The sequence below is a fragment of the Solea solea genome, chromosome 21, assembly GCF_958295425.1.
Source record: "Solea solea chromosome 21, fSolSol10.1, whole genome shotgun sequence".
Classification (NCBI taxonomy): domain Eukaryota; kingdom Metazoa; phylum Chordata; class Actinopteri; order Pleuronectiformes; family Soleidae; genus Solea; species Solea solea.
In genome coordinates this window covers 10,828,315-10,853,617 of record NC_081154.1, presented here as the reverse complement: position 1 = coordinate 10,853,617, position 25,303 = coordinate 10,828,315, and the positions used below count along the sequence as shown (strand labels likewise).

The 25,303-nt window shown below is 41.2% G+C and overlaps 4 protein-coding genes across 14 annotated transcripts; 1 reads left to right on the top strand and 3 right to left on the bottom strand.

Moving 5' to 3' along the window:
- Positions 1-1,450: 1,450 nt before the first annotated feature.
- prph2a (peripherin 2a (retinal degeneration, slow)) lies at positions 1,451-12,713 on the bottom strand. Of its 3 annotated transcripts, none has more exons than XM_058620307.1 (4): positions 12,627-12,713; positions 6,461-7,285; positions 4,725-4,971; positions 1,451-2,573 (listed from the first exon to the last, which is right to left on the bottom strand). In XM_058620307.1, the coding sequence occupies exons 2-4, from the start codon at positions 7,039-7,041 to the stop codon at positions 2,367-2,369; spliced, it is 1,035 nt and encodes a 344-aa protein (XP_058476290.1). In that variant the 5' UTR covers positions 7,042-7,285; positions 12,627-12,713; the 3' UTR covers positions 1,451-2,366. The 3 variants fall into 3 exon arrangements, with proteins under 3 accessions (XP_058476290.1, XP_058476291.1, XP_058476288.1); XM_058620308.1 differs by lacking the exon at positions 12,627-12,713 and adding an exon at positions 7,399-7,467; XM_058620305.1 differs by lacking the exon at positions 12,627-12,713 and having other exon boundaries at positions 6,461-7,391.
- On the bottom strand, positions 8,751-10,402 carry tbcc (tubulin folding cofactor C). The gene has a single exon (XM_058620304.1). It carries the CDS (start codon positions 10,125-10,127, stop codon positions 9,090-9,092), a length of 1,038 nt encoding a protein of 345 aa, XP_058476287.1. The 5' UTR covers positions 10,128-10,402; the 3' UTR covers positions 8,751-9,089.
- bicral (BICRA like chromatin remodeling complex associated protein) lies at positions 10,724-18,035 on the top strand. 4 transcript variants are annotated; one of them, XM_058620293.1, is made up of 13 exons: positions 10,724-11,053; positions 13,062-13,129; positions 13,296-13,341; positions 13,750-13,798; positions 13,921-13,986; positions 14,224-15,480; positions 15,577-15,625; positions 15,709-15,749; positions 16,297-16,346; positions 16,440-16,585; positions 16,687-16,781; positions 16,866-16,968; positions 17,077-18,035. In XM_058620293.1, the coding sequence occupies exons 3-13, from the start codon at positions 13,301-13,303 to the stop codon at positions 17,556-17,558; spliced, it is 2,379 nt and encodes a 792-aa protein (XP_058476276.1). In that variant the 5' UTR covers positions 10,724-11,053; positions 13,062-13,129; positions 13,296-13,300; the 3' UTR covers positions 17,559-18,035. The 4 variants fall into 4 exon arrangements, with proteins under 4 accessions (XP_058476276.1, XP_058476278.1, XP_058476277.1 ...); XM_058620294.1 differs by lacking the exon at positions 10,724-11,053 and adding an exon at positions 11,066-11,657; XM_058620295.1 differs by lacking the exon at positions 13,062-13,129.
- Positions 18,036-19,845: 1,810 nt separating this feature from the next.
- si:dkey-21c1.4 (uncharacterized protein C17orf80 homolog) lies at positions 19,846-24,433 on the bottom strand. Of its 6 annotated transcripts, none has more exons than XM_058620301.1 (6): positions 24,058-24,433; positions 22,170-23,525; positions 21,228-21,338; positions 20,974-21,090; positions 20,839-20,896; positions 19,846-20,452 (listed from the first exon to the last, which is right to left on the bottom strand). In XM_058620301.1, exons 1-5 carry the CDS (start codon positions 24,065-24,067, stop codon positions 20,868-20,870), a joined length of 1,623 nt encoding a protein of 540 aa, XP_058476284.1. In that variant the 5' UTR covers positions 24,068-24,433; the 3' UTR covers positions 19,846-20,452; positions 20,839-20,867. The 6 variants fall into 6 exon arrangements, with proteins under 6 accessions (XP_058476284.1, XP_058476285.1, XP_058476281.1 ...); XM_058620302.1 differs by having other exon boundaries at positions 19,846-20,320; XM_058620298.1 differs by having other exon boundaries at positions 20,839-21,090.
- Between the last annotated feature and the right edge of the window lie 870 nt (positions 24,434-25,303).

Genomic DNA, 25,303 nt, shown 5'->3' with positions numbered 1-25,303 from the left:
GATTATGTCTCTTTAAGGAAAGCAGGGATCGTTTGGGGAAAATCAGATGATTGTTGATTATGTCATTATTTAAAGATACGTTGACAACTCTTTTGGCAACAAATAGTTGTTTCTGTATAGATTAGAGGTTGTTTTGTCCTGACATACACAGCCATAATCCATACTGGCTTTGTGGCTTGGCAAAAGTGTTTCAATTTAATGCTTAATCCAAATTTCAGTAGGGGAAATATTGAAACTCCTGTGAGTTAACATATTTGCAGAGGCAACCAGGCAAAATAAAACAGACTGGGAGTCTGAAGGCTCTGTGCAATATCTCAGCTGTTCCTAGGACAGAGATCTCTGTCACATATCTGATGAGTGCTATTTTTTTACCAGCACAAACTGATATTTTGTCTCATGTGTTACATTATTTTTAAATAAATCTCAATGAAATTATCACAGACCGTTTAAGATCACAAGTAATCATCACATTTCTTTACAAATGCAGCGTTAAATGACTTCATGCAATGATCACATGATCTTGCCACTGTTTCATGAAGTGCTTTGCTTTTAATGCTATTGTGTACTTTTACTTGTAATGGAGTAATTGTATTGTATACTGCGGTGGTGATACAGATCTGAATACTTTAGTTTTGCATATTTAGATTTTGTATCCCGATATGATCTTTGAATGTTTTCATGTTTGTCCGTCCACGTCTGTGTCCATGACGCAAGCATCACCTGTTTACCTGGCTGAGGGGATCATGCTAATCTAAAGCCGCTTAGGCTTCTTATCCACTCAACGCTGGTTATGTGCTTTGGTCCAACAGAAATACTGTGCAGAGTTGGCCTCAATACCGTTCATACTGACTCTCCCATCTGCTCTGACTAAGCCACGCTGACTCCGATATCATGGAAATACATTTGTCATGTCTGTCTTTGGCAAAAAAATATGTGGACTCATGGGTCTTGTAAATGTAATCAACGGATTATTAACTTGACATTTTCTAAAGCCAAGTTTAATTTATAGAGGAGAATTGAATTCAAGAGTCACACATGCACCCTGGTTTCCATGCCTTCAGGGGACATGGACACTGGAGACTTACTCTAACCTTAACTATAATTACTACAGGCCTAATCCTAACCCTGACCCTAATCTGAACCTAACCTCATCCTAACTTTACACCATGTTGTCACCTTAAAATGTAGTAATTTAAATTATGGGGACCTTTGTCCCCATAAAGATCCCATATAATGTAAACAGCTTTAGGTCCCCACAACATAAGGAATACCAGACACACACACACACACAGGACATGTGGAGAGTCATCCCATACCCATGTGAAAGCACTAATGCCTTAATTGCCCTCATCCTATTGACTTAATCAGGAACCCTGTGGCACTCACTGCGTGCCTCTCCATCTCAGGTCTTTGTACCTCAAGGTCAAGACAACACGACGTCACAGTCAGATCACATCGCTAAAATCCTTTATTCGTGTGCACAGTCAACATCATCTCTTTCCTACACAGACACACACAAAAATCATATGGAAAAACACTTTACATGGGTTTAAATAAAATATTTAGCTTCCATTGATTTTCTTCTTTAAAAAAAAAAAAGTTCAAATCCTTTCCATAATTTCTACACTATGTACAAAGACAGCAACCCAGTTGGGACAATATACAGACATATGTGTCAATATACAGATACTGAATGCACAAAGAAAACATTAAAGAGGGTCTGAGATAACAGTACAGGGTTCAGGAGCCAAGATTTAGCTGCCAATTCCGGTCATCCTCCACAGGTTTGGACTTGTTGCCCCTGCTGCTGAAGCCCATCCCTCCTCGGACTCGCCATTCACACAAAACTCAAACCTGATTCAATCAATTAATAATTTGACTCCATCTCAGGAGCTTCACCAGTAGTCACTGTGGACAAAGGTGGACTTGAGTATAAAAAGAGGGGAGTGTTTGCTGCTACAAGCCAGAGCACTATAGATAGGTCAACATGGTTAAAACCCAGTGTCTACTGGGCTGTAAATATTTTCCATCTGCACCTCTGGCTTCATGAGAGGGGGGGTTGCATGGCAACCACCATCCTCACTACACTATGTACAGTCATATCACATTTAATGGACTTTTAATTTTGAACTTTTTATTGTGAAGAAAAAAAAAATCCAAATTCAGAACCCAAAACAGCAAAATCTCTTTAAACGTATTTTAACGTAGCTTGCTTGGTCAGGGGAAAGTAAAAATCGAAAAAAACGACTCGTTCTACTTCTTCTTCTTCCTCTATATGTATGAATATGTCTTATTATTTATGCAATGTGTTGCAGAGAGTCCATTAAAAGGAGTTAGTGGTGTCAGTTTTGGCAGGAAGGGTTAGTTCAGCTCACCGTCTCCACCGCTGCCTCACCGCTCTCCTCCACCTTACCACCTTTGGTCAGAGACTTCATTTTGGCCATGATGTCAGTGAACGTCTCCTTCACCGTCTTCTCCAGGACCCAGCCTTCGCTCTCGCTCTCCGGGTCCTCCGGGTTGACCAGTGTGGACAGGGAGCTGTCGATGTACTGCAGGCCGATGGTCACTGCAACCTTTGAAAGACAGGAGCACATATGACATAAGAGCTCTGTGGCTCTGTGTTTTCTCAGGGTTTTGTGTTGTTACAAGAACTTACTATCACAATAAAACACATTTAAAAAACTTACATTACCCAAATACTTCCTATCTTTAAGACTAGCTTTTGTTAAGTTATCATCAACATTCTAACTAAATACTAATGTGAAACTAAGATATTAAGTGACCTGTATAAAAACACTAAATCAAATAATTTGACAACAATGCATATGTAATGGTAGTTACATTATAGCAGATATTATTTTACATGTTATAATACTGTTAGTGAGACATAATTAATGTACATTTTCATTTTCTAACACTTTGAGACAAAAACAATGTCACTCAATTAAGAGAACATTTGGCAATTAATGAGAACAATTGCTATTTGCAGCCCTGCTTCAAATAGCCTTACATATTTTGCATCATCATTATTTAAAATAGACAAAACACAAAGAAATCACAGAGCAGCATGACTTGAGCAAACAACAGCAAGAGGACAAACAAAATACATGTTATACATTTGAGATTAAATGTCAAACGTTTGATTGCGTAACGGCCAGGCACCAAAAGAGGACAAAAAATAGAAATAGAAATAGAAAGTAATCTAAGGCCTTAATGCCTACCATAAATCACTAGGAAAGTAGCAAGTCTGTTACTATGAATAGAGACCTCAGATCAGAAGATCAGGCTCCAGGAAGTGGGTCTGTCCTTGTCACAGATTACTCCATCTCAACCATTATCTGTGTCAGCATAGAGATGCGTTGCGTAACTACTCTTAAATCTGGACTCCACCTGACGTGCGCCTGAATCAGTCGCCATATATCAATGAAATCCTAGTTGTTGGAGTAGGGCTTTGTCTGCTGGACTTCTGGGATATAGGTGTTTTCTAAATGAATAATGCTTGGGCTGTGAGAGAAACTCTAACCACCATTGTCATCACTGCAATCACTCACTTAACTGTGCATGTTTACCGCTCAACTGTGCAGTTGTGAGCAGATTCACTAGCTGAGCTAGAGGATGTCTGTGCTGCTACGTGATTACACTTTGAGTAGAAAGTCACAGGTGAGATCCTAAGCTGCACACCGGCTCTTGCCAAAGGTAACACGGGGTAACCTGATCGCAGGGAAGGAAGAATGGAAATCAGGTAAATAGGATCGAGTTGTTTGGGAAGGAGATGCAGTAAGTGGATGAAACTGGGGATGGAATTTGGAAAGAAGGGGAGACAAAGGGAAGGAGGTGTGGAGTCTGGAAATGCCAACTGGGTCAAAGCTTTGCATGTTTGTACACAGGCTCTTTACATCACTTCTTACAACTGGCCCACCATTTGAGTCTAAGGTCCTCTCTGGATGGGATCATTAAAGTCCACTTCCACTATTGTTACTTGCGGACTGATGCATGTGCACAAGTGTGGTGTAGGAACTTGTCTTCACTGTATGTACACTAAGGATGGGCTTTTAGGTTCAAGCCCGATTGGCCAAAGTGGCCAAAATGAATGCACAACAAGGACGACTCGTCTATTTCGTCATGGATCCATTTGTTCAGTGAACTGTAAATGTAACAGCTATAGCAAAATAGCTGTTATGTGTCTCATTCCCTACATGGCAGATGGTCCCATACAGAAAAGATGAGAGAGATAGTTGTGTTATATTGTAATGATGATCATGAAGAACCATATGTGCATTTTCAAACATCCAGTTAGTCCTCTATGTATTCTCTAACATAAAACCTAAATGTATTCTGAAGTGTTTTCAAAGTGTCACTGTCAACAGTAATTGACAAAATGTTCCTTGTAACTCCAACTACCATTGACCAGTGAGTGGTTTTTCTTTTATAGGTGCTATAAAATGTACGTGCACCACAGTGAAACAAAGAAGACATCATACTATAAAAGTGTCAACTTAACCTACTTTTTCCTGAAATCTAAAAAACAATATATGTCATTGGATGAAGACTAACTGATTAGTGTGTGTACTTCTTGTTAACTGCCCAACTCTGATAAATGCTTTATTCAACTGCCACTGTGAGCTTTTCTTACTGAAATAGTGTCTTGGGCTGTGGGTGAGATAGCCCCTAAACACATTTTCAGTCATTTTCTCGACTTGTGTGCATGCTTCTGTGGGTCTGACCTCTAGCATAGTGATCAGGACCACAAGGGCTCCGATGGTGTTCATCATGCCTCCATAGTAGGATAGCAGTGCATCGCGGCAGCCGCGCCTCCATATGTTGAGCTCCTCCGTGTAGTGGTCGTAGCTATAATGGGCAGAGTTGTTGGTCATCTGAATCTGGATGCAGGGTCTGGGGGAGCCGGGGTTACAGCAGCTGAACGGGACTCCATCCATCAGGTACTGGCCATCCACGTTGCTCCCAATGCGGCTAAGAGGAATTAGACAGTGTCATGTTATGGTGTGATGCAGGGGGTACTGAGGGGGGATTACAGGTCACACTACATCATGAAGTCAGCCTGAACTATAATTACCTGTGGTATAATTAGCAAGGCCATGTTGTACATGTTTTCTATCAGAACAGAAAAAAGTAGGGGTGGGAATTGCCAGAGACACCATGATGGAATATTATCACGATATTTACGTCATGATACGATATTACTGTATTATTACTGAATATATTATACGATATTACTGTATTATTACTGAAGATATTATACGATATTACTGTATTATTACTGAAGATATTATACGATATTACTGAATTTGCAAAATCGCATATTGCGATATGCTCACACAACAGCTATAGTGAGAGTGAGCGCTGAAATATCAAGAGATTATTTTATGCTAAAATCAATACTTGATGTCTCAAAAAGCAATATAATATTGCAATATTTTAGTCGGCTTCCACCATACCCCTACCTGAACTGTCACTGGTGTACAAAAAAGCAATAATGCTTATTGATATATTATTATAAACATTTGAAAGCAATTCATCTAAAATCAAATTTGTTTTTAAAGTGTTAGATCGTCTGATCTTCTCAGGGTAGATACATTACATTTCAGGTTGAAATGTAAAAAAAAAAAGGTGCATTTGTTTATGAGTCTGTGCTAATTCTCAGAAGCGTATCTCAGCTGTGAGTGATGGTTGTAGGTCAATGGAAAGAAAAGTGTTAACAGATTACAAAGACTTGAGAGAGTCCAATATAGATCAGGGATTTCCAGGAACATCAATACCTAAAGAAGCTCAAAGTGATGCCCCACACAACACTGAGGGTCTGAAAATCAATTAAGAAAACCTCAGGGACATGTAACTCATTGAATCTGCAAAAAGAGCCATTAAAACCCTGATAGGAACATTTATATATTGGACAGTGCTGTCGCTGGAGTGTTGCCAGATCCTCTCCTGATTGGACATGTCAAGATTCTTAATTGACAAACAACTGAAATCTGGAGATTAAGCACCAATTATGCTTGTTGTCCAAATAAATCAATTGTTGTAAACACAAAATGTGTCAGAAACATGTCCCATATGTCTGAAGTGACACAACCTACATTAAATCTCTTGCTCGTTTGCCTTTGTGACCTAAGTGCCAAAGCGACTCAATCCGTAAAACTGCCTAGTAACCTCTTTTGCCCTCCAAAAGCCCCAGTGCCACGCCCCCATCTTTTGCTCCATTTCTGCAGCGATAATCCTTCATGGACGAAAGTGACACTCACTCTGACCTTCCTCCACCTCAAATCTACTTACACGGAACTCTAACTTTAACTAACTATAACTACCCTGCCTCCTCTGTTTAATATTGACTGTCAAATACAATGTCTTTGAGCCAAAAATAATCATTTCACTGTCACCTTACACATTTGTATCTATAAATTCCATAGGTTATTGATAAGAGTTTTTAAATGTTGTCACTTACTCTTTGACTTCCTTTGCAGTGAAGTCCAGGTAACGGTTGCTCACCCATTGAATCTCAAACCAATCTCTGTAGTTGTCATTTCCACAGCAGCGGAACTCCATCTGCATCAGGTCCAGCGTCCTCTTCATGTAGCATCGCCCCGGCGTATCCGTGTCTTTGTAGTACCTCATGCCATTCTTCAGGCCCTCAGCCAGGGTGAACTGCAGAGGGATCCTCATCAGGAAACACAGCAGAGCCGTCACAAGCAGCAGGGCATTGAACCCCACACAGAACACCAAGAAGGTCTTCAACATGGGCTTCCACTTTGCAAACTTGTTCGGGTCCAGTGAGTCATAGCAGATTTTGCCTCCTACACCATTGAGGGCGCAGGCTATCAGACCCATCAATATTAGCAGATTGGGTAAGAAATGGCTCTCATTGTTGTCCATAAGTTCTGAGCGCTTTCGCAGCTCGATCTTAAAAAACAGGCCCATGCTGAAGAGCAGCACACTGGCCATGACAGCAAACCAGTACATAAACCAGACTGTCTGAGCGAGCTTCACTCGCTTTTTCAGATCGAACTTGACCATCATCAAAGCCATTGTTCAATCTGATATGTATCCTTATCTGTGCAGAAGGAAGAGTCAAATTGTATAGATCAGCAGGAACTTCAAGATACCTCGAGATTATTCCTTAGTTTATATAAATGCTCCTTTCTTTATCACTCGGCAGTCTTCGTCTTCGTTTGTTATTGGGGACTCCGGGTGGTCCTACAGGACAGAAGAGTCAGCTCTGACAGTAATCCATTCCACATCAAAAAGGCAGAGATGAAGAACCCAGGAGGACCTGTAAAGAGTACAAGAGTGTTATTTCTTCAAAGCTGTCTCCATTCCCATTGTGACAGAAATTTAAAATTGTATGAAGCTTAATTTCCCTTCAATTTTCCTTCCTTAACGCACAGGTGAGGTTAATCGTGATGTTCCGCTCTCTGTGAGAGGCGGAGGATTGCCTTGGTTACTCATGATTAAACTCAAAGTTGCTGTACGTCATGCTAAGCCCCTGTAAGTAGCCTGATCCAATTTAGAGAAATCCCTCCACACAAGATGAGCCTGATTATAAGCTGCAGTCAGGGGCCATAATTGGTTTGCGCGTTCACGTGGTTAGAGTCGCCATGATCAAATGTGATGGCATCAGCTGAAGGCTGACAAAAACCAAGGAAGATAAAAGTGGAGTTCTTAAAGACACTACCCATTCACAGGTGACGTCCACAAGTTCAACACAGTTTAGATGTTTTCAGTGGAGGCTTGCAACCCATTCACAGAGGCAAGAGCTTTCAGGCTCAAACCCTCGAGCACAAACCTTTCTGTCAATAATGCAATCATACCTAAACACAAAAACCTTAAAAAATTACAAAATAGAATGTTAATCAACTTGGATATGTAGGAAACTATAGGAACCTAATCAATTCAAGTGATTTTACATTCCCTCAGTAATGAGTTCGCTTGCTGTCTTCAACACTGCCTGGTGGAAACACAAGCCACATACTCAGGCCGATCAAAGCAAAACCTTTCCAATTAAATTTCACTGTGACTAGAAACAACTAAAGGTTGCAATGCATATCTGTTATCCTGAACATCTTGCAGCCATCTCCTGGATATACTGGGTGTCTTTCTCCATTCATTTACAAATATAGTTAATGTATGTTCTTCACAATGATGTTGTTTATCATTGTCTGTCCTCAGTTACTTGTTTCGAGCTGCTTTTAACTCTATATCCCATAGAGCAGCTGTTTCTTCATTATGACGATGAAGGAAACAGCAGGCTGTACATTGAGGTGTAATGCTGCCCTCCACAGTTCTTTACACCCAGGTACCATTAATTAGCAGTACATGAAAACATGCACTAAGCAGTTTCCAACACACACAATATAGTTGCAACACTTACATTTAAGTGTTTGTGGAAAGTGTTGTTAACCACTTAAAATTATTACTTTACTTAATGTCAGATACATTAACATTTGTCTTACATACTTGGTAAGGAGAACAAATTAAATAGTCCTTATTTTGTTTAATGCATGCCACACAACACATAATTTGTAAAAACAATGGTTTTCCTGTTGTGGAGATGACAAAACTATCTTGTCTATATGACATTCAGAGATGACAGTTGCCACAAGATTAATTTAAATCCACCCTAACGAAGTGTGTCTGGCAACACTTTGTCACTCATGATGACATTTCAGATATCTGGGTAAGAATGCCTACATATGCATATATTTGAGGATTCAGTAATAAATAGGAAGAAGCAGTGGTAACATTCATTACTTTATTTTTCATTATTAGCACTTTCAATTTCATATTTCAGTTTCCATCTTCTTTTCAATAAGTGTGTTAGCTCTAGCAAGTGCAGTGGTCTCTGACCTCTAAACAAAGTACTTGAGGTTGTTTAAATCCCAGTACTTACAGTATAGTGTATCTGGTACCTTGATTACAACAGTAGCTACATTGACAATAAACAGTTACAGACTTAAAAGAAAACCTAACTGATTTCATGAACAATATTATATATCATCAGACTAACGGTGTTTATTTAATAAGGTGTTGGTGAGGATATCGTCATTTTGGTAAATGAGGGCCTCAACAATTAAATTCTAGTCCCAGTTAGTTTTCCTGTCTGCTTCGGGGATGAGAGTCCAGTTGGGGGAAGGTGTTCCTGCAGCGAGCCAGTTGAAGTCATCCACCTGACTCCAGTTGTTTATGTCTTGACTTAAACCAGATGCACGATAGTCCTCCTCCAGAGTGGGATAAGACCAGAAAAACGGGGCAAAGGTAACACCACGACAGTCCTCTATGATGGCTCGACTGGTGACGTGCAGATACACCTGAGTGTCTGTGGTCCTGTGGGTCCGCAGCTGCTGGCAGGGAAAACTAAGTATACTATTCTTGCAATGATCTACAAACACAGAGGTGGCCACCGGCCCACACAGGATCTCACAGCTGTCGATATGCTTCAGGTGCAGTGTGCTGGGTGAACCGAGCAAACGGACCTTACAGTTGGACAGATGACTTAAAAGAACATCTCGTTTCTGAATCTCCTCAGATGTTTTGGTCAGATGCTCACTGTCCATGTTGAAGAAGCCGCACAGGTCAGAGGCAGCACCTCCATCCACCTCATGTGGACCTGCAGGTGTAGGTGCAGCATCAGGTGGGGGAGAGTCTGACACAGGCACCGAGGCTTTATCAGCTACTTTACTGCGAGTTCGAAAGGCAAACTTCTTCTTGGGAAGAGCATTCTCTCTGGTCTCAGTAAGAGAGGCCTGGAGTTTCTGGAGAGCAGCCTGGGCTTGTCTCAACTCGTACTGAGTCAAGAACAACACGCTGTCGTTTAGAAACTTTTGAAGCTGTACAGTTTGGGCCGTGGCTTCCTCCAGTCTCTGAGTCACTACGGCCCGGTCCGCACCGGAGCAGCTGGACAGCAGCTCTTCGATACACACCCGCTCCCGCTTGAATGTGGTGGAGAAATACTCGAGCTGTTCCTCCGCCACGGACAGGCTCTCTTTCGCTTCCTTCCTCCGCTCGACATCATCTATTCTCGCCTGATTCCGCTTCTGAAGTCGCTCTTGCATCGTACCCACACCGGCGTCCCCAGTAAACTCGTTTTCCTGACTAACTCCTTCAGAGGCGTCCATGTTGTTGCTGCAGTGACACTTGTTAGCGGAAGTGTCTTCTTCATGGTTGTCAACAAGCGATGTTGAGAGGACACAGCGCCACCTACTGTAGCGGAAGTTGTATACGCCATTAGAACAATTAATGTTTTGAGAGAGGGAGATATCCCTTTAAGCTTCAGTTTAAGCTTTAGCAGTATGCTGTATCTGTCGCATACAAATTACTAACTAATTAACTAGAAAATGTGCACTTCCATTGAAAATGCATTTAAGCACTCGATTCGTTGCCTCTGATCCGTTCTCAGTGTACCTTAGAACGTACAGATGAAAGGCAGAAGAGGGGTTCTAACGTGGCAGAAAGTTATATATTTCAAAATAAAAAAGTTGTTAAAGAGTGTTTTTTGACCAACATACGGAAGGTAGTGATGTAATAATAATAATAATGGCAATCACAATACTACTACTAATAATAATGATAATAATAATAATAACTGGGAAACAATATTCTAACTCAAATTATCTTAAAGATACACCGAATTGTGTCAAAAGTCTAAAAACTATCTATCTATGTCAAAAGTGGAAGTTTTCCTATTAAAACTTAAGTTATTACTTTTATTTATATTTACAGTCTGGTTCTACCTGAGTGACAGCAAGGTGTGGCACATACCTACGCCCTCTGCTGATTGTAATGATTAAACTTCACAACATTTATCTGCTAATCACTGGGGTGGAAAATCATGCTATTATAATCGAATTTTAATGTGGGAAACTGCGTGTTTATTCCTCACTTATTGTCGTACATGTATATTTCCTATTCAAATTGGTAGCGATGCACGATGCCGCTGTGGACTGCTGATGTGGGTTGCCTGCCTTGCTCTGTGCACTACCCCAACAACCCGTGCGGTGATGGCGAGGAAACCCCGTTGACAAGGCACTGCTTTTTCATGACGGTGAGTTTCCCTTTGAGTGTATTATAATTTTGTGATAAAAATTTCAAGGAAAAAACACACACAACCTCCTTCCTCCCTTCCTTCAGGGAGGGTAGAGAGTTTGAGCGGAGAGAAAAATCTATCCGAGACAGAACAGGGACAGTGAGAAAAATATATGAGTGGGAGAGGGAGAAGGAGGAGGAGGAGAAGGAGGGGGAGCAAATTAAAAGTTGCCAAATGGAGATATTGGGTTTCAAGCTGAGTGAGACAGGAGTAAAGGGTTTGCCTGTTTAGAGTCGTCTTTATGTTATGCTAATCGCGATTATTTCGACGCTGCGTAGTCATGTGTCATTTTCGACGGATTGTAGCCGACGTTTTCCAAAATAGGTTTCGCCGACATCGCGGCTAGCTAACAAGAACAGGCCGTTGTTGAGCGTTAAAATGTCGCAGCATGGAGAGCTGCCCGTCCAGAACACGGTCTGGTCCAAAATAGCAGCCCGATGGAAACGCGTCGGTTCGGCATATCGAGACAAATGTGACGCTTTTTGTGCTGGCAGCGGAACCACATAGCGGACAAGTGAATTCCTCCCCGACAGAGAGAGAAAGAAGGAAAGAAAGAAAGAGAGTACGTCAGCGACCAGCAGCCACACAGGCTGGACGAAGGGCGTTGTGTGCTGCTTGAATGCGATTATCATTCTGTCGATTCAGTCTATTTTTGGAAATAAAACTTGCAAGCTGAACATTAGCTGGCTCCCTAACCCAGCGGCGGTAGCTCACAGCCCCAGAGACCGGATTGCAGCAGGGACTAGCATGGGTTCCGTCGAAGCATTCATGCTAAGGCGGATTTCGAAAAAAAATAAACAAATTCGACCTCTAAATTGTGCACGGTGTTCAAGCGCTTCGTGAAAATGTTTTTTATTTTCACAATCTCGACGAGGAGAGGAGATAACACATTTAAACACAGCTTCAGGGTAGTTTTTAAAAGCTCGTTTTATGCCAACAATGTTGCTCTAGCTCATCGTTTTCTTGAGCGCTGTTAAAGTGAAATTGTCAAACGCTTACATTTAATGTTAGTCTTTACAGTGGGTTTACGACGACGTCTGGCTACAAAGCAAAACCAGTAAATTCTGTCTTTATCTTGATTTAAATAAAACGTTGCTATTGTGTGGCTTTCCTCGTATAGTTAAAGGCATTTAAAATCACACTGTCGTTTGAAGGACAAATCAGCCTGTCCATCAAGACAAAGACGCTTCTAAAGACAACTTTTTTTATGTGTATAATGTAATATAAATTGATTTATTTGTCAGTATAAGTAAGGGCAGTCAATGTAAACTGCGTATTTTCACTGTATCCCTGTCGTTCTTTGTTGTCCTGAAATCAAAGATGGTGGCTGAACGTGTCTGAGCTAGAAAGACAGCCTATGCCATAGTAACAGCCATTTTGTAGCATTGCAGCAACATTTTGCACAGACTCTCTTAACACGTTTCCCCTGACTGACAAAGTACAAACACAGCCCTGCCTATCAAATACCATTTAATTTTAATACTGAGATATTCATCAAAGAAAGTTAAGGGGTTTTGTGTTTAAATATTACCTCACACATTACAGTCCCTCACTCTGCTGGTTCACAATAGTGTTCATTGTCTCAAGGTTGTTTCCATTTTATCAATAGCACCAAGATGGCTGCATATATGCTGGCTGACAACATAAAGCCACCTCTTAAATGTACAACCTCATAACAACCGCTCATGGTATAAATGGAGAAGGGTGGAGTTTTACACTCAGATGGCCATTTTCACTGTGTGCAGACACTAAAGACAACCAATGTGGGACAGCAGAGGAGGATACTGGGTGGGAGTTCTGTAGGAGGGGATCAAGGCCATTCTGCTCGTATACATTCTTCACATAACACTGAATACGATATCTACACCCCATTGTTTCACACGACCTCTCCCCCTCTTCCTCTACCACACTGTATCTCACACATGTCATTTTGTAATCTTACTAAATTCAGTTTCTCACCCTGCAGCCCAGCCTACTTCAGGAAATAAGATTAGAAGATTAGATGACTGAACCCATGCTTCCTGCTGTTAATCTGTGAGTGAGATATCTTACTGTCAAGATAATGCACACTGAGCAGTAAAAACAAAAACAAGTGATCAACTTTGCACCGATGGTCCCCTCTGATTTAAACACGCATGATTTAATCTGTAGTTGACAACTCTTCACATCTCCTCATTAGCTTTATTCCATAATCTTTCAGGTGCCATGGACGATGAGGACGATCGCCATCTTCTGGATATTTTAGGGTAAAAATTCCTCTATTAAATTAGCTAACATATACGAATAATGTGTGTAAGCAATGCATGCATTTGTCATCATTAGGGGTATTTACCGTGTGGTCACACATATTTTACATTTGGACTTATTTAACTAAAATGATCAAGCTTTATTAATAGCAAGCTTCCTGTTTGTAATCAAAGACACACATATCTACAAGCTATACATCAGGCCATACATCATTGAAAATAACTTCAGGTTATATTAAATGTGTGTTGTTGAGGACATAAGGGATAAATCAAGATTAGATTATTAGATCCACTGTGACGGCCCCTAAAGGGAGAAGCCGAAAGCAGAAAAAGAAAAAGAACCATTTAATCAAACATGCTTAAAATAAGTTTTCCGGCCCTTAAAAGTTTCTTTTCCATCCTTTTCAGGGATGTAGATGCATTGAATGACTATCTCCATGGCAACAACAGCAAGTCCGTGAGTAACCGACAGAACTCATTCAAAGTCCTTTCTTACAAAGTTGTTCAATAAGAGGCTTCCATCCAATGCATATAATTAGTCCACTAAGCTCATTTTGTTCTGTCTTTTTGTTTTTGCAGATTGAGGAGGATGATGTAACAAATGCAGCATATGGATCAGATGGATCTTTCTTTGCTAGTGATGCAGTAAGTATACCTGCAATTACCTAGATCAAGCAACACATGTACATTTTAGTTTATGGTATAAGATTTGGTTTCTGGCAATTGATTGAGCATTTTTTTGTTGTCATGAAAATTGTGAATGAGGCTGCTGCTTAAGGTTGTAAAAAGCACAGCAGACCCTGGTTTACAGGGTAAATTGCCTTTTATGTGCAAACAGTGTTCCACTTTCCCCTCAGTTTTTTTTCTAAATCCCTCACTTAGGCTGGCTCCAACACTGGGCTCAAGGATGGCTCTTCATCAATGGGTGAATTCGGTGACGATTCAGCTGGGGCAGGCCTCCAGCTCTCCAGCAGCCTGTCATTTATCGAGGATGAATTGGTGTCTGGAAACTCCCCCGGTGGTGGGGACCTCGGAGGGGAGGACCAGCCCTTTGACATCCTACAGAAGTCTCTTCTGGAGGCTGACATCACAGAGCAGACACTGGCTCAGGAGGCCTTACTGGATGCCCAGCCTGCTCCCACTCTAGTGCAGGCTCCGGTTCCTTTCCCTTCGCAGCTTGTCTCTGGGGCTTATGGAGGGGGAGTTGGTGTGGTTACAACGGCGGCAGCTGCGTTCCCCACCGGCCAGTTTCAGCTGCCCAATGGCTCAGCCCAGCACATCCAGTTGTTAGGCTCCTTTGGGGCCAGTGGGGGGGTGATGACTCTGAGCAGCTTGGAGAGAACTCCTCAGATTGTGTTAAGGCCAGGGGCGCCTGTAGGTGCTGCAGGGAACACAACAGGGGGGCAGGTGTTTGCTCCTACACAAGGGCAAGTAGGCCAAGTTGGCTTACCTTTTAAAAACATCCCCCTTCAAAACATCATCATCCAGAGAGGCCCGGGAGGGACGCAAACTCTTGTCAGACCTATCCAACCTAAACCTCTTCAAGCTGGGGCTCAGACTGTCTATAGCCTTGGTCTTCAGCCCACTTCCAATACAATGGCAAATGTGGTTAATGCTAACACCCCTGGTGGGCAATATACAGCCAATGGCTCCATTGTAGTCCAGTCACCCATGGAGCACCAACAAGTGCAGGCACAGACAAACGTACCACCTGGACAATACTTACTTCCCAGCTCTTTGGCAGTAACTCCAGGCAATACCATCCACAGTGGCCCCACAGACTCTAACTCAAATACCCTAATTACAAGTCAGAATGCGGTGCAGATTGTTGCAGGGCAGAACTTCACTGCACCACAAAGGGGTCAACTTATTTTGAATCAGGGAGTAGTCACTGGATGTCAGGTTGGGGCAGGTGTGACCCAAACATGGACAGGAGTGTCTTGTACAAGCTCTGCTCCTGTACAGACTTCATGCGCCCCTGGGCGGCTAACTCTGGTTGGCCCAGCAACAGCATCAGTTGTTGGTCAAGGCCAAGTGTCGGCAAGTCCTGTGCAGCGCCTTCTAGTCACTCAGACTCAGAACTGCACTGCTCTGTCCCCTTTACCTGGAACTGTGACACATGAGCAAAACTACAGACAGGTATAATCGCAGATCACTGTTTTTTTTTTGTTTTGTTATCTTCTAAGCCAGAAAAAAAACCGACCATCTGACTGACTCTTGCCTTTAATTTTTCAGAATTCTATATCACCTGCACTCAACCAGACACAACTCAGCAGCATTCATGGTAACAAAGTCTTTGATCAGTTCAATATTTGCCACACTTTATGACAAAATTACTATAATTTGTTGTTCATGTCTCTCTCTTAGCTATGAACACCATGATACAAGATTCAACACTAAACTCTCAGGTACATTTTTTTTTTTACTTGTGTACATTTAAGGGCTACCACTGACCAGTGATATTTTCTTTAGGATTATTTAGTCATTAGTCCAAGCCCTTCATAGTAGGCTTTTAGGTGCCATGTGTTTGATTTTAGTAAGTAAAAATGCATTTGTGGGGGGCATTGGTTTTAGTTCCAGGGCTCAAAGACAATGGTTTAAGTGACATTGTGCTACACCGTGCTACATTACAGAGAAATAAGAAGCTGAAATATTGAGCTTTTAAACTTCTTTTTTTTTCACACTTGAAGCAAGAGGCCCGTTAATGACACCCGTTAAAGCTATTGAAATGAATGTGTCTCTCTGACGAGTAAGGAGACTTTAATGATGGATCTCACTATATTGTTTTTAGGACAATTGTTTTGTGGCATTATTAGCTTATCCCTTTGCATGTGGTCAGGCATTGGACATATTTATTTAGGCTATCTAAAGCTGCAGCAAGTGGTCATCACTGTTCATCTCTGTCAAGGGCCTGTAATTACTACCGAATAACCACGTTACGTTTACTTTGTTTAGGTCAGTACGCTGAAGCGGCCTGCCCTTCAACCACTTACAAGAGATGGAATGTGAGTATGTTTTTGAGATGTATTATGTAGATAGACTTGTGTTTATATTTTTCAGCCATTGAGTTTTCCGTGGTTTTCCTATCATTTCAATAGGATTTTACAACAGCTGGTGAGGGATCATGCTGGAGTTCATACTCCAGACAGACGTCAATTCACCTCGGTCAGTGATGCACTGCAAAGACTTCTCCCGTACCATGTGTTCCAGGGGGCTCCACCTGGCCAGTACGAGTTCTCACAGGGTACGGCACTTACAAAAAGGAAAACTTAAACGACAACAAAGATAGAACTACTACACAAATGTTGCACATTGGAACTAATGTAAAGATCTGTGTCATTACAGTGGACGATGAATTTGAGGTAGTTGCGACTCAAGTGCTGAAGAGGACCCAGGCCATGGTGAACAAATACAGACGACTGCTGCTGGTAGAAGCTGAGGTATGTGCATACATGAACAAGTTGTTGTGAGCATATTTCACATTCTGACGAGAGGCTAACAGGATGCCGCCTCCTCCCTTAAAGCGTTCAAGTCCATCATCAGAAATGGTGATGATTGACAGGACCTTTAACCAGGAGGAACGAAGCAACCTGACGCAAGACAAACGCATGATACTAGTGGATCCAGGTAAGAAGAAAAACTGGAAGAGTAAACAAGTTTAGAGAAATAATTCTGCTGTAGGACGTTTTTTAAACTTGTCTTTTCTTCTGTCTCTCTCTTTTTTTTTTTTTATAGACAGCTTCTTGGAAGACTTCTGTTGTGGGATGAAATCTAAAATTTTCCAAGACCCAGCCCCACCTCAGTCCAGCTGTAGTTGGAATCAGGCAGACAGAAACGCCACAGAGTCACCGCACAGGACAGACTCCCAGCCCGGGTGTGAAGATCCGGGAGGGGGTGGGGATGTAGGATCAGGTGCAGCGGATAGACTCCACCCTCAGCACTTAGAGAACATGAGCGTCCTTGAACTAAAGAGATCCCAGCAGCGCTGTGGGCCCAGCAGCACGAGCAGCAACAGCATAACTGCTGCTGACAGCTATCACCAAGGTAACCCCTCACCTTTCGCAGCAACACCGCAAGGACAGACACACTACCAAGATTCCCCCCAATTGTCCTCCCATCGGATCCAGCCCCAGTACCCACCTCAGCTCACTTCACCCCCCCACCCTGACACAGACTCTGCTCTAGAGGCGGCAGTCAACAGCATCCTGGAATGTTAACACTGAGGCTTTTCATATCATCCTCCAGTGTATTGTTTTTTGTTTTTTTTATGTGTGTATGTTGTTTTGTTTTTTTGACAAACTCTCCTGTTGTACTGTTTGTTATACCACCACAAAATGATCCCTGTGTGAAGAGAGGTGAACTCTTCCGTCAGTTCCCTGGTCTTTGTGAGATGATCTCTGGCCATGTAGCATGTATTTGCTTTTGTATTTCTTTTTCTTTCATTTTAAAGTATAATTTAGGAGTCAAGGTAAACATAGGCACTGAAAATTACCTATAATGATCCGGGAATTTGTGCAATGCAATGGACTGACAGATGGAAAAATTATCTTCTTGTTTTTGTGAGCATTATTTTACAGGCACAGGGACGTCAGTAGCTTGGATGTAGGTTTTCCTCTCTTCACACACGCACACATACGTACACGCGCCATTAATATTTCGTGCCAGCTGATATCCCCCCCCCCCCTTACGTTTGCAGGATGTGAATGGGGGACAAAAATGACGACAGTGCCTAATTGTAGGTTTTTGTTTTTGAAGTGTTTACATGAAGAAGCTGTATTCAAAATGTTTCCTTTTGACTATTTTCTTTCCTGTATCACAGAAAACACAGCAAACACATGCACATATGCTTTAGTACACTGTGTTCAGTAGATTCACGGTTCAGAGGTGAGGGTTTCCTTTAGGGTTAGACATTAGACTCATTCACATAGACAAATTGCACTAAACAGACTGTTGCTTTTTTCAGGAACTGTAGGATTGCAGCTGTCGTAGATCTGCGGTGTGTGCGCTAGGCTGAACAGAATGTGAACATTTGTAACCAAACCAAAATTTGCCTGCTTTCAGCTGCCTGCAACAAGGATAACCTCTTACACTAGAAACCAGTCAGACTAGTCACAATGATAAATATAGAAGTGTTACTGTACCCAGCTATGTTTTTTTCCCCCCCTCTTGTGCTTCAGTCACATTTTCCTTCACATTTTTTCTTTTGTACCTTAAAGGTATGCAAGCCCTGACATAGACACAAGGCAAATCTCCATTTCAACCACTTAAAAAAACATTTTTTTTACCATGTGTTTGTGTCAGGAGGGCCAAATCCTCAGATTGAGGAAGATATGTTAACTTTTTTTTTTTTTAACTTATTTTTATTTCCTGATTTTTAGAAAGGACATTACAAAACACGACTGTTTTGTTTATTGTAATTTGTTACCAATTTCTGAACATGACAATGCTGTCATTGGTTTGAATGACCTTGAAAGGTCATTGATTGTATGTTCGTCTTCAAATAATGATATATCGATCATATCTGTCAATCTATGCTTTAATATCTTTGCATCCCTGTCAATGTATGTGTGTGTGTGTGTGTGTGTGTGTGCTAATCTGAATTTCTGCTCATTGGTCCATGACTCTGATTTCATGTCGCCTGGTGGTTTGATTGCCACACTCTGGGCTTTGTTCCCAAGTGTTCACTCACAGCCCAAGGATGTTTTTCTCACTTTGCAGTCCATTTTGTTTCAAGGATTTTATCGTCTCACCCGTTTTCCCCTCACAGTAGCACCGACCAAAATTAACAAGAAAATTGTGTGGTCAGATCCAGAATCATCCTCAGATCTTTCTTCCTTTGCCTAGGTTACAATAACTTTAAGATCAGTGTGTTTCTTGCTTTTTCTGTAATTTGCTGGGAGTATGTGATCATGATCAAGAATTAATCACAAAAATTGGCCATGTATTTGTTTTTGGAGTGAAAAAGTTCACAAACATCAGTGTTGTGGTGTTTTTTTTTGCCAAACTTAATTCAGAAACAAAGTTTAGATCAAATGAATTGGATAATCTGGGGGTTGATTCCGGGCATTGCCAATTTTGTCTTTAGACTCCATGTCTTTGAAATATAGTTTCCAGTCAACTACAGGAGAAAACTGAATGACTTTCACGTGAGGTGTTGTCGAATGACTCTGTTGTCTTTTTTCTGTGTGCAATTGAGTGCCAGTGGCCACTTGTGCCTCTATAGCACTTAGTTTTAGACTTGAACAAAAGAGAAACTTGTCCAAACCAACGTCTTGGTTTAAAACAAGTGCCACCTGGATGCGTATCAGCATACGAGGGCCTGGTTGGAACATACTGTTTTTTTTTTTCTCCTCTATTTTCAGTGCGAGATTCGTTTGATTTATGTCTGCCTACATTTTTCATTGATTTGTATAGTTCATTGTTTTTTGTACAAAAATGAAAAGTGAAACACAAAATATTTATAATTTTGTATGGAAAAAAAAGAATGTTTAAAAAAAAAAAATCTGAAAATGGAAATAATTTTTTATTGTGTTGGCAAAAAAGCAGCTTCAGACAAAAAATGGTTACAAACATACTGTCATTTCTTCATTTGTACTTCATGTGTGTTCACCACAGCAGAAAGGAGAGTCAACAATAAATTCATTTTGAATACAATAAGAAACTGGTCCAGTCCGGCTGAGAGCCTCCTTCAGTGTCCTGTCATTGCTATTCTGTGAGTGTTCACACACAGAAGCACTGGCAGATAAAGCATGCATAATAACATCAGGGACGGTGACAGGCAAAGTGTTTTTTTTTTTTTTTTTTTTTTTTTAAAAGAAGAACAGATCTACATCTACAAATTGGATCCACTTTTGAATACATAAATTGGTTTATTTCAGATTTCATGTTTCTCTATAGGTAGGCTCCCAGAAAGATTGTCATTAAGTTCAAAGCTCTTGGCTTCCCTTGAATCCTCTCATGGACCTCAGCACCAGTGCCTCTACACAAAGGAGCAAAAAAAAGAAAAGAAACAACTCTGCATAGCAAAATTTGACTGGCCAATCCTCCCTTTTTTAATTTAGGCATAACTTAACAGTGACCCCTAGTGGAGCTCCTGGGACAAACAGCAGGGCTGAAAAAAAGCATGAAACGCATAATGAACTAAAACTAATTAAGAAATAAAAATAGGTTTTTCTCACACACAAAATCTGAAATATGTTCCTGTGCATATTAAAAAGCTAAAAGAAAAATATATATATATATATAAATAGCAAACTACAGAAAATAAATAAAAACATGTTAAGATTTGATTTAAATAACTTCAGTAGCTTCCAAATGCCCCCCTTCAGGACCAAGTCAACTGAGAATAAAACGGCTACCAAAATAATTACAACACATTCAGCTGTAGATATAGAAACACATAACAATTCCTCATATTTATCAGTCAATAAGTCATATAAAGCTGCAGTCTGTCAGCAGTTAACAGTGTGTGCAGTGTTTTTTTGTATTAATACATACAAACTGCCTTAGCTGTTGTTTCCTTGTCCTTAGTGATACTTCCTCCAACGATCACTCTCTGAAAAGAAAAAACAACAACAGTCATCTCCATCCACTGGATGTAACAACAACACTCATTGTAATTCATTCTTTTACTTATATGAGGGTAGCTCCAGACGTAGCTGAGCACACAGTATCCTGCTAACAGCATGGCCACTCCACCCACTCCACCTTTCTTCACGTCAATATACCTCCTGTAATACCACTGCCAGCCTACATCGGGGAAGAACAACAGGAGGTCAGATTGCTCAGACTGATTCAATTGTCTCTTCATAATTAATCACATCTGCTACTGAGAACTTTCTTTGACTAATGCATGCATTTGTATTGAGGGTGTGTTTCATATTCACCTCTGTGCACCATTTCCACTACATCTCTCGGGTGACTGGGTGTTCTGCAGACCAACCACTCGGGTAACTCCCTCAGTCTGACCTGCCCGAGACTCCGCTGCGTCACAGCATCTGCAGTTCAGGATGCCATCAAAGAATCAATGAGTGGACATATACTGCAGATACACAGAATGACACATGTCAATAACAGTGATTACTATATTTTGATGGTCCTCACTTTTAATTCTGTGATTTTATCTGCATTTAACTCATTCTCTACTGGGAAGCTTCCTAGAATTAAGAGCAGAGGGCAACAACTGAGCAGTGCCTGGGAAGCAATGGGTGTTGGATAAACCAGTCTTTTGACCTGGTGGGGATTTGGACTGACAACCTTCCAATATATAAAGTTTCCCAGTTCCATTTCCACTTGGCCACTTCATCACTGAATCTACCAATTATTTTATTTCCATCTGAAGCACAAGAGAACAGTAAAAACATGCACACTGAAATTTTGTAAAGCCCAACATCCTTAAAGATGATATATGTAACAAATGTCGTATTTTAAGACACAAAGCGACTATGGCGTGTCATCCGAGATTAAGGAAACACTGGCTTTAATGCTAACAATGGTGCAGCCAGTATACTTACAAAACACACTTTCATTTGTGAGACACAAGCTCAGTGTATGTTTCTCTCAAAAAGGTCTCGAAACAGAGGAAAATCAAAACAAGGGTCTGCCGTGTTAAATAACAGACAGATGAAAACAAAATGGGGAACTTTAGTCGAGGTTTTCCAAAGCTCTCTCTCTCGCTCCTGGCAACAGCGCTAATGCAGTGCTCTGCAGTGACAGCTTTAAAAGCTTAAAGTTGCTGTTGCACGCATCTTACATACATCATCTTTAAATGTTGTTTTGAAACTTATTCAAGTGCTCCATAACCCCCCCTCTCCCAGTCAAATACTGACCTTTGGTCAGATTGTGAGCAGCTTTTGGTTTCCTGTCCTCAAGTATGGCCACGTCTTCAGCTCTCAGTGTCTCTGCCCGTTGCAAAGCATTGTGTGAAGCAAGAGGGAAAAGATAAGGAGAGGAAAAGTGAAGGGGGGACGTTGACAGTGAGAGGAAATCTGTCATGCGATGGCCCACCTTCAGTGCCTCAGTCATGCTGCCTGCACCTGTAGCCTGGCTCACCTGAGACGATGTATGGCCAGAGGGGAGGAGAGGTACAGTGAGGGGCAGTTTAGGCTGAGAGGAACCATCACGTTGCAAAGGGATTAAAGACTTGGAACTTTTTTGAAATGGCTGTAGCTGTGTCTGTTGTAAACGGGTGCATGGCAGCTGCCCTGACAGCGTTTTATTTGCTACTATGCAGCTAACATCATTCTCTACAGGAGCTGTTACTGGACTGAGAGCAGGACCAAAGCTAGTTTTAGGGTTATTGTTGAGGTCAGTCTGGCTCAGAAAACTCGCCCTGCTGGACTGTGTGGTGGTTTTAGCTCGATTCAACATGGTTTTAACATTCTGGATTGTGATCCTGGCCTGATGATCACAGTCAGATTCTAAGAACATCTTTTTCACACTTAAATCCTCCGTTTCCGGTGCGTTGTCCACCCAGGAGTTGTCTCTTACAAAGGGTTTCGCAATACTTTGATTCAATTCAGAATCCAGGGAGTCAGAGTCTGTGGGAAGAGACTGTGCTGCAGCCTTCTTTGTCTTTGACATTTTCTTTTTAGAGCCATCTTTAGGTTTGGTGTCATCTGGAATCACATTGGTCCTGGTCTGTGCTGGGGTTTTGGATCTTGTCTCTGAGAGCAGATCTTCTGAGGCAGATCTGGTTCCTTCCTGCGATCGCTTAGTAACTTGGTCATGTTTTACAGCTTCTATCTGAGCACGGAGACTCTTCTTTTTAGAGATGGTTGTTGACAGAGAGGGTGCTGTGGTGTTAGAGGAGGGCACACTGCCTGTCTTGATTTGTTCAGACAGCTTTTGTTTCTTCTTCTTAGTTGATGGTGGAAGTGATGAAAAACTCAGAGATGGAGATGACGCATTAACATTCTTGGCAGTCACTGCTGGGGAGGATGACTGTGATGACACCTTAGAGCTCTCCTTGGACTTTGGATTTGCCTCCACTGACAGCATCTGTGAGGACTTTTTCACCTTTGCTCTCACATCAGAGATGCCTGTCACCAGCTGAGCAGATGGTGTTGTCTGTTTTGATTTGATGTGATGTTCGATTTTGGTGGTTTGGGTGTTTGCTGCTGCTTTGCAATGTGGCAGGTGACTCTTTAATCTTTTATATGTTTTCCCGCAGAAGGGACACTCCTCTGAAAACGAACAGAGACAGACAAGAGGGTGAAGTTCCAATGATATCATCGACAGTTTTGTCAACTGAATAATAGTTTCTAGCAAAATGCTAATTATTTAGTTTCCCACCTCTTCATGGACTAATAATGTATCAAAAATGAATCATCATCATTAACTGATATTATTATAAGGTTTTGAATTTTTCTACGTGAAAAAAAAATACAGAAATCATAAATCAACAATCAAGGTTGTTATATGTTACTTAAGTAATCAATTCTGTCACTTCTATCTATCTATCTATCTATCTATCTATCTATCTATCTTCTAAACAACAAACTTTCACTACAATTAAATACACCAGTATCTGATGGAGAGGAAACGTACCTGTTGCACGATGAATATTTTTTAAAGCTATAAACTACATAATGTCACTGTGATATTACAGAAGTGTAACAAAAATAACGTCACTACCACATAATAGTGGTCATGTTTGGGTCACGTGACACACAATGGTTGTTTTTTTTTATGTCACTTTTGGTTAGTGTGACTTACCGGAGCTCATTTTGACAGCGTGTGTGAAACAGACAATCAGAGTGAAGCATGTCCCAAAACTGTGAGCAGAAACGCAAGTGCTGCGATGGTGGGAATGTAAAGTTTCACCAAATAATGTTTGTACATCATGTACAATGTGAGAAACTTTATGAGACAGTAAGCTAACAGTCACTGTCGAGGTTAACCCAAATGGTGCGAAAGACCCTTTTAGGTGGCGAGTGCGGAGCCTGAGGAGAAGTAAAAAATAACAAAACTGCCTTAAAAACACGACAGTTAAAAAAAACAAACCCCGGAAACTTAATTACGAGAACGGAGTACATAATAAGAAGTCTGACTGCTATACTCAGCTACTGAAAGTGTTGTATAAACACGTGCTTTTCTTTTCAGTGGGTGTGGCACATTTTGACTTGAGATGAGTCACTCCCTTCCACTTCCGTCGCGCGCGCACACACCCACACACAAGCAGTTTAAACAGTTAATTTGTAGACATCCGCAAAGTCATTCTTACTAGTCAAAACTACAGTTTTTAGTTATGCAATTCAGTTTTTACAAGTCAAAATGACGCCACATATGTCTGTAATTCAGCTTTTACTAGTCAGATATCTACAGTTACAACTCATACCTGTCATATAATGAAAATGCTAGTCACATTTACGTCACAGGTATCTGGAATGGTAATTCCAGATAGTCAAACTTGGTGATTAAATGTTAAAAAAGGCTTAACACACACACACACGCACACCATTGATTTAACAACATTAAAATACAATATTTTCTCAGCACATTTTAAAAACTTTTTGTTAGCATGTTGGCATTCAATTTTATTTGACATTTCTTAGCACGAGGGTTCACACAGCAGAGCAGTGGCGAGCATTGTTGCCTCACAGCAAGAAGGTCAACTGGTTTGGCTCTTGATTGGACCAAGGGCCCTTCTGTGAGGAGTTTGCATGATCTCCACGTGAGCTTGTACAGATTGGGGATTAGATTAATTGGGACACTCTAAATTGACCATAGGTGTGAGTTGGTCATCTCTAAATTTGCCTTGTGATAAATTGCCCTATGATAATCCACTTTACTGAAAATGGATGGATTTCTCAGCATGAGTTATACTTGCTTTTTGTTGCTGCAGCTTTCAGCTCCGTCTTTTGGTTTTCCTCTGTTCAACAGTCATGTTATTTCATTATCTACTAAGTTGCCGGTGGGAACTATAAGATGAGGAAGTTTCTGCAAATGGAAAAGGTGCAAA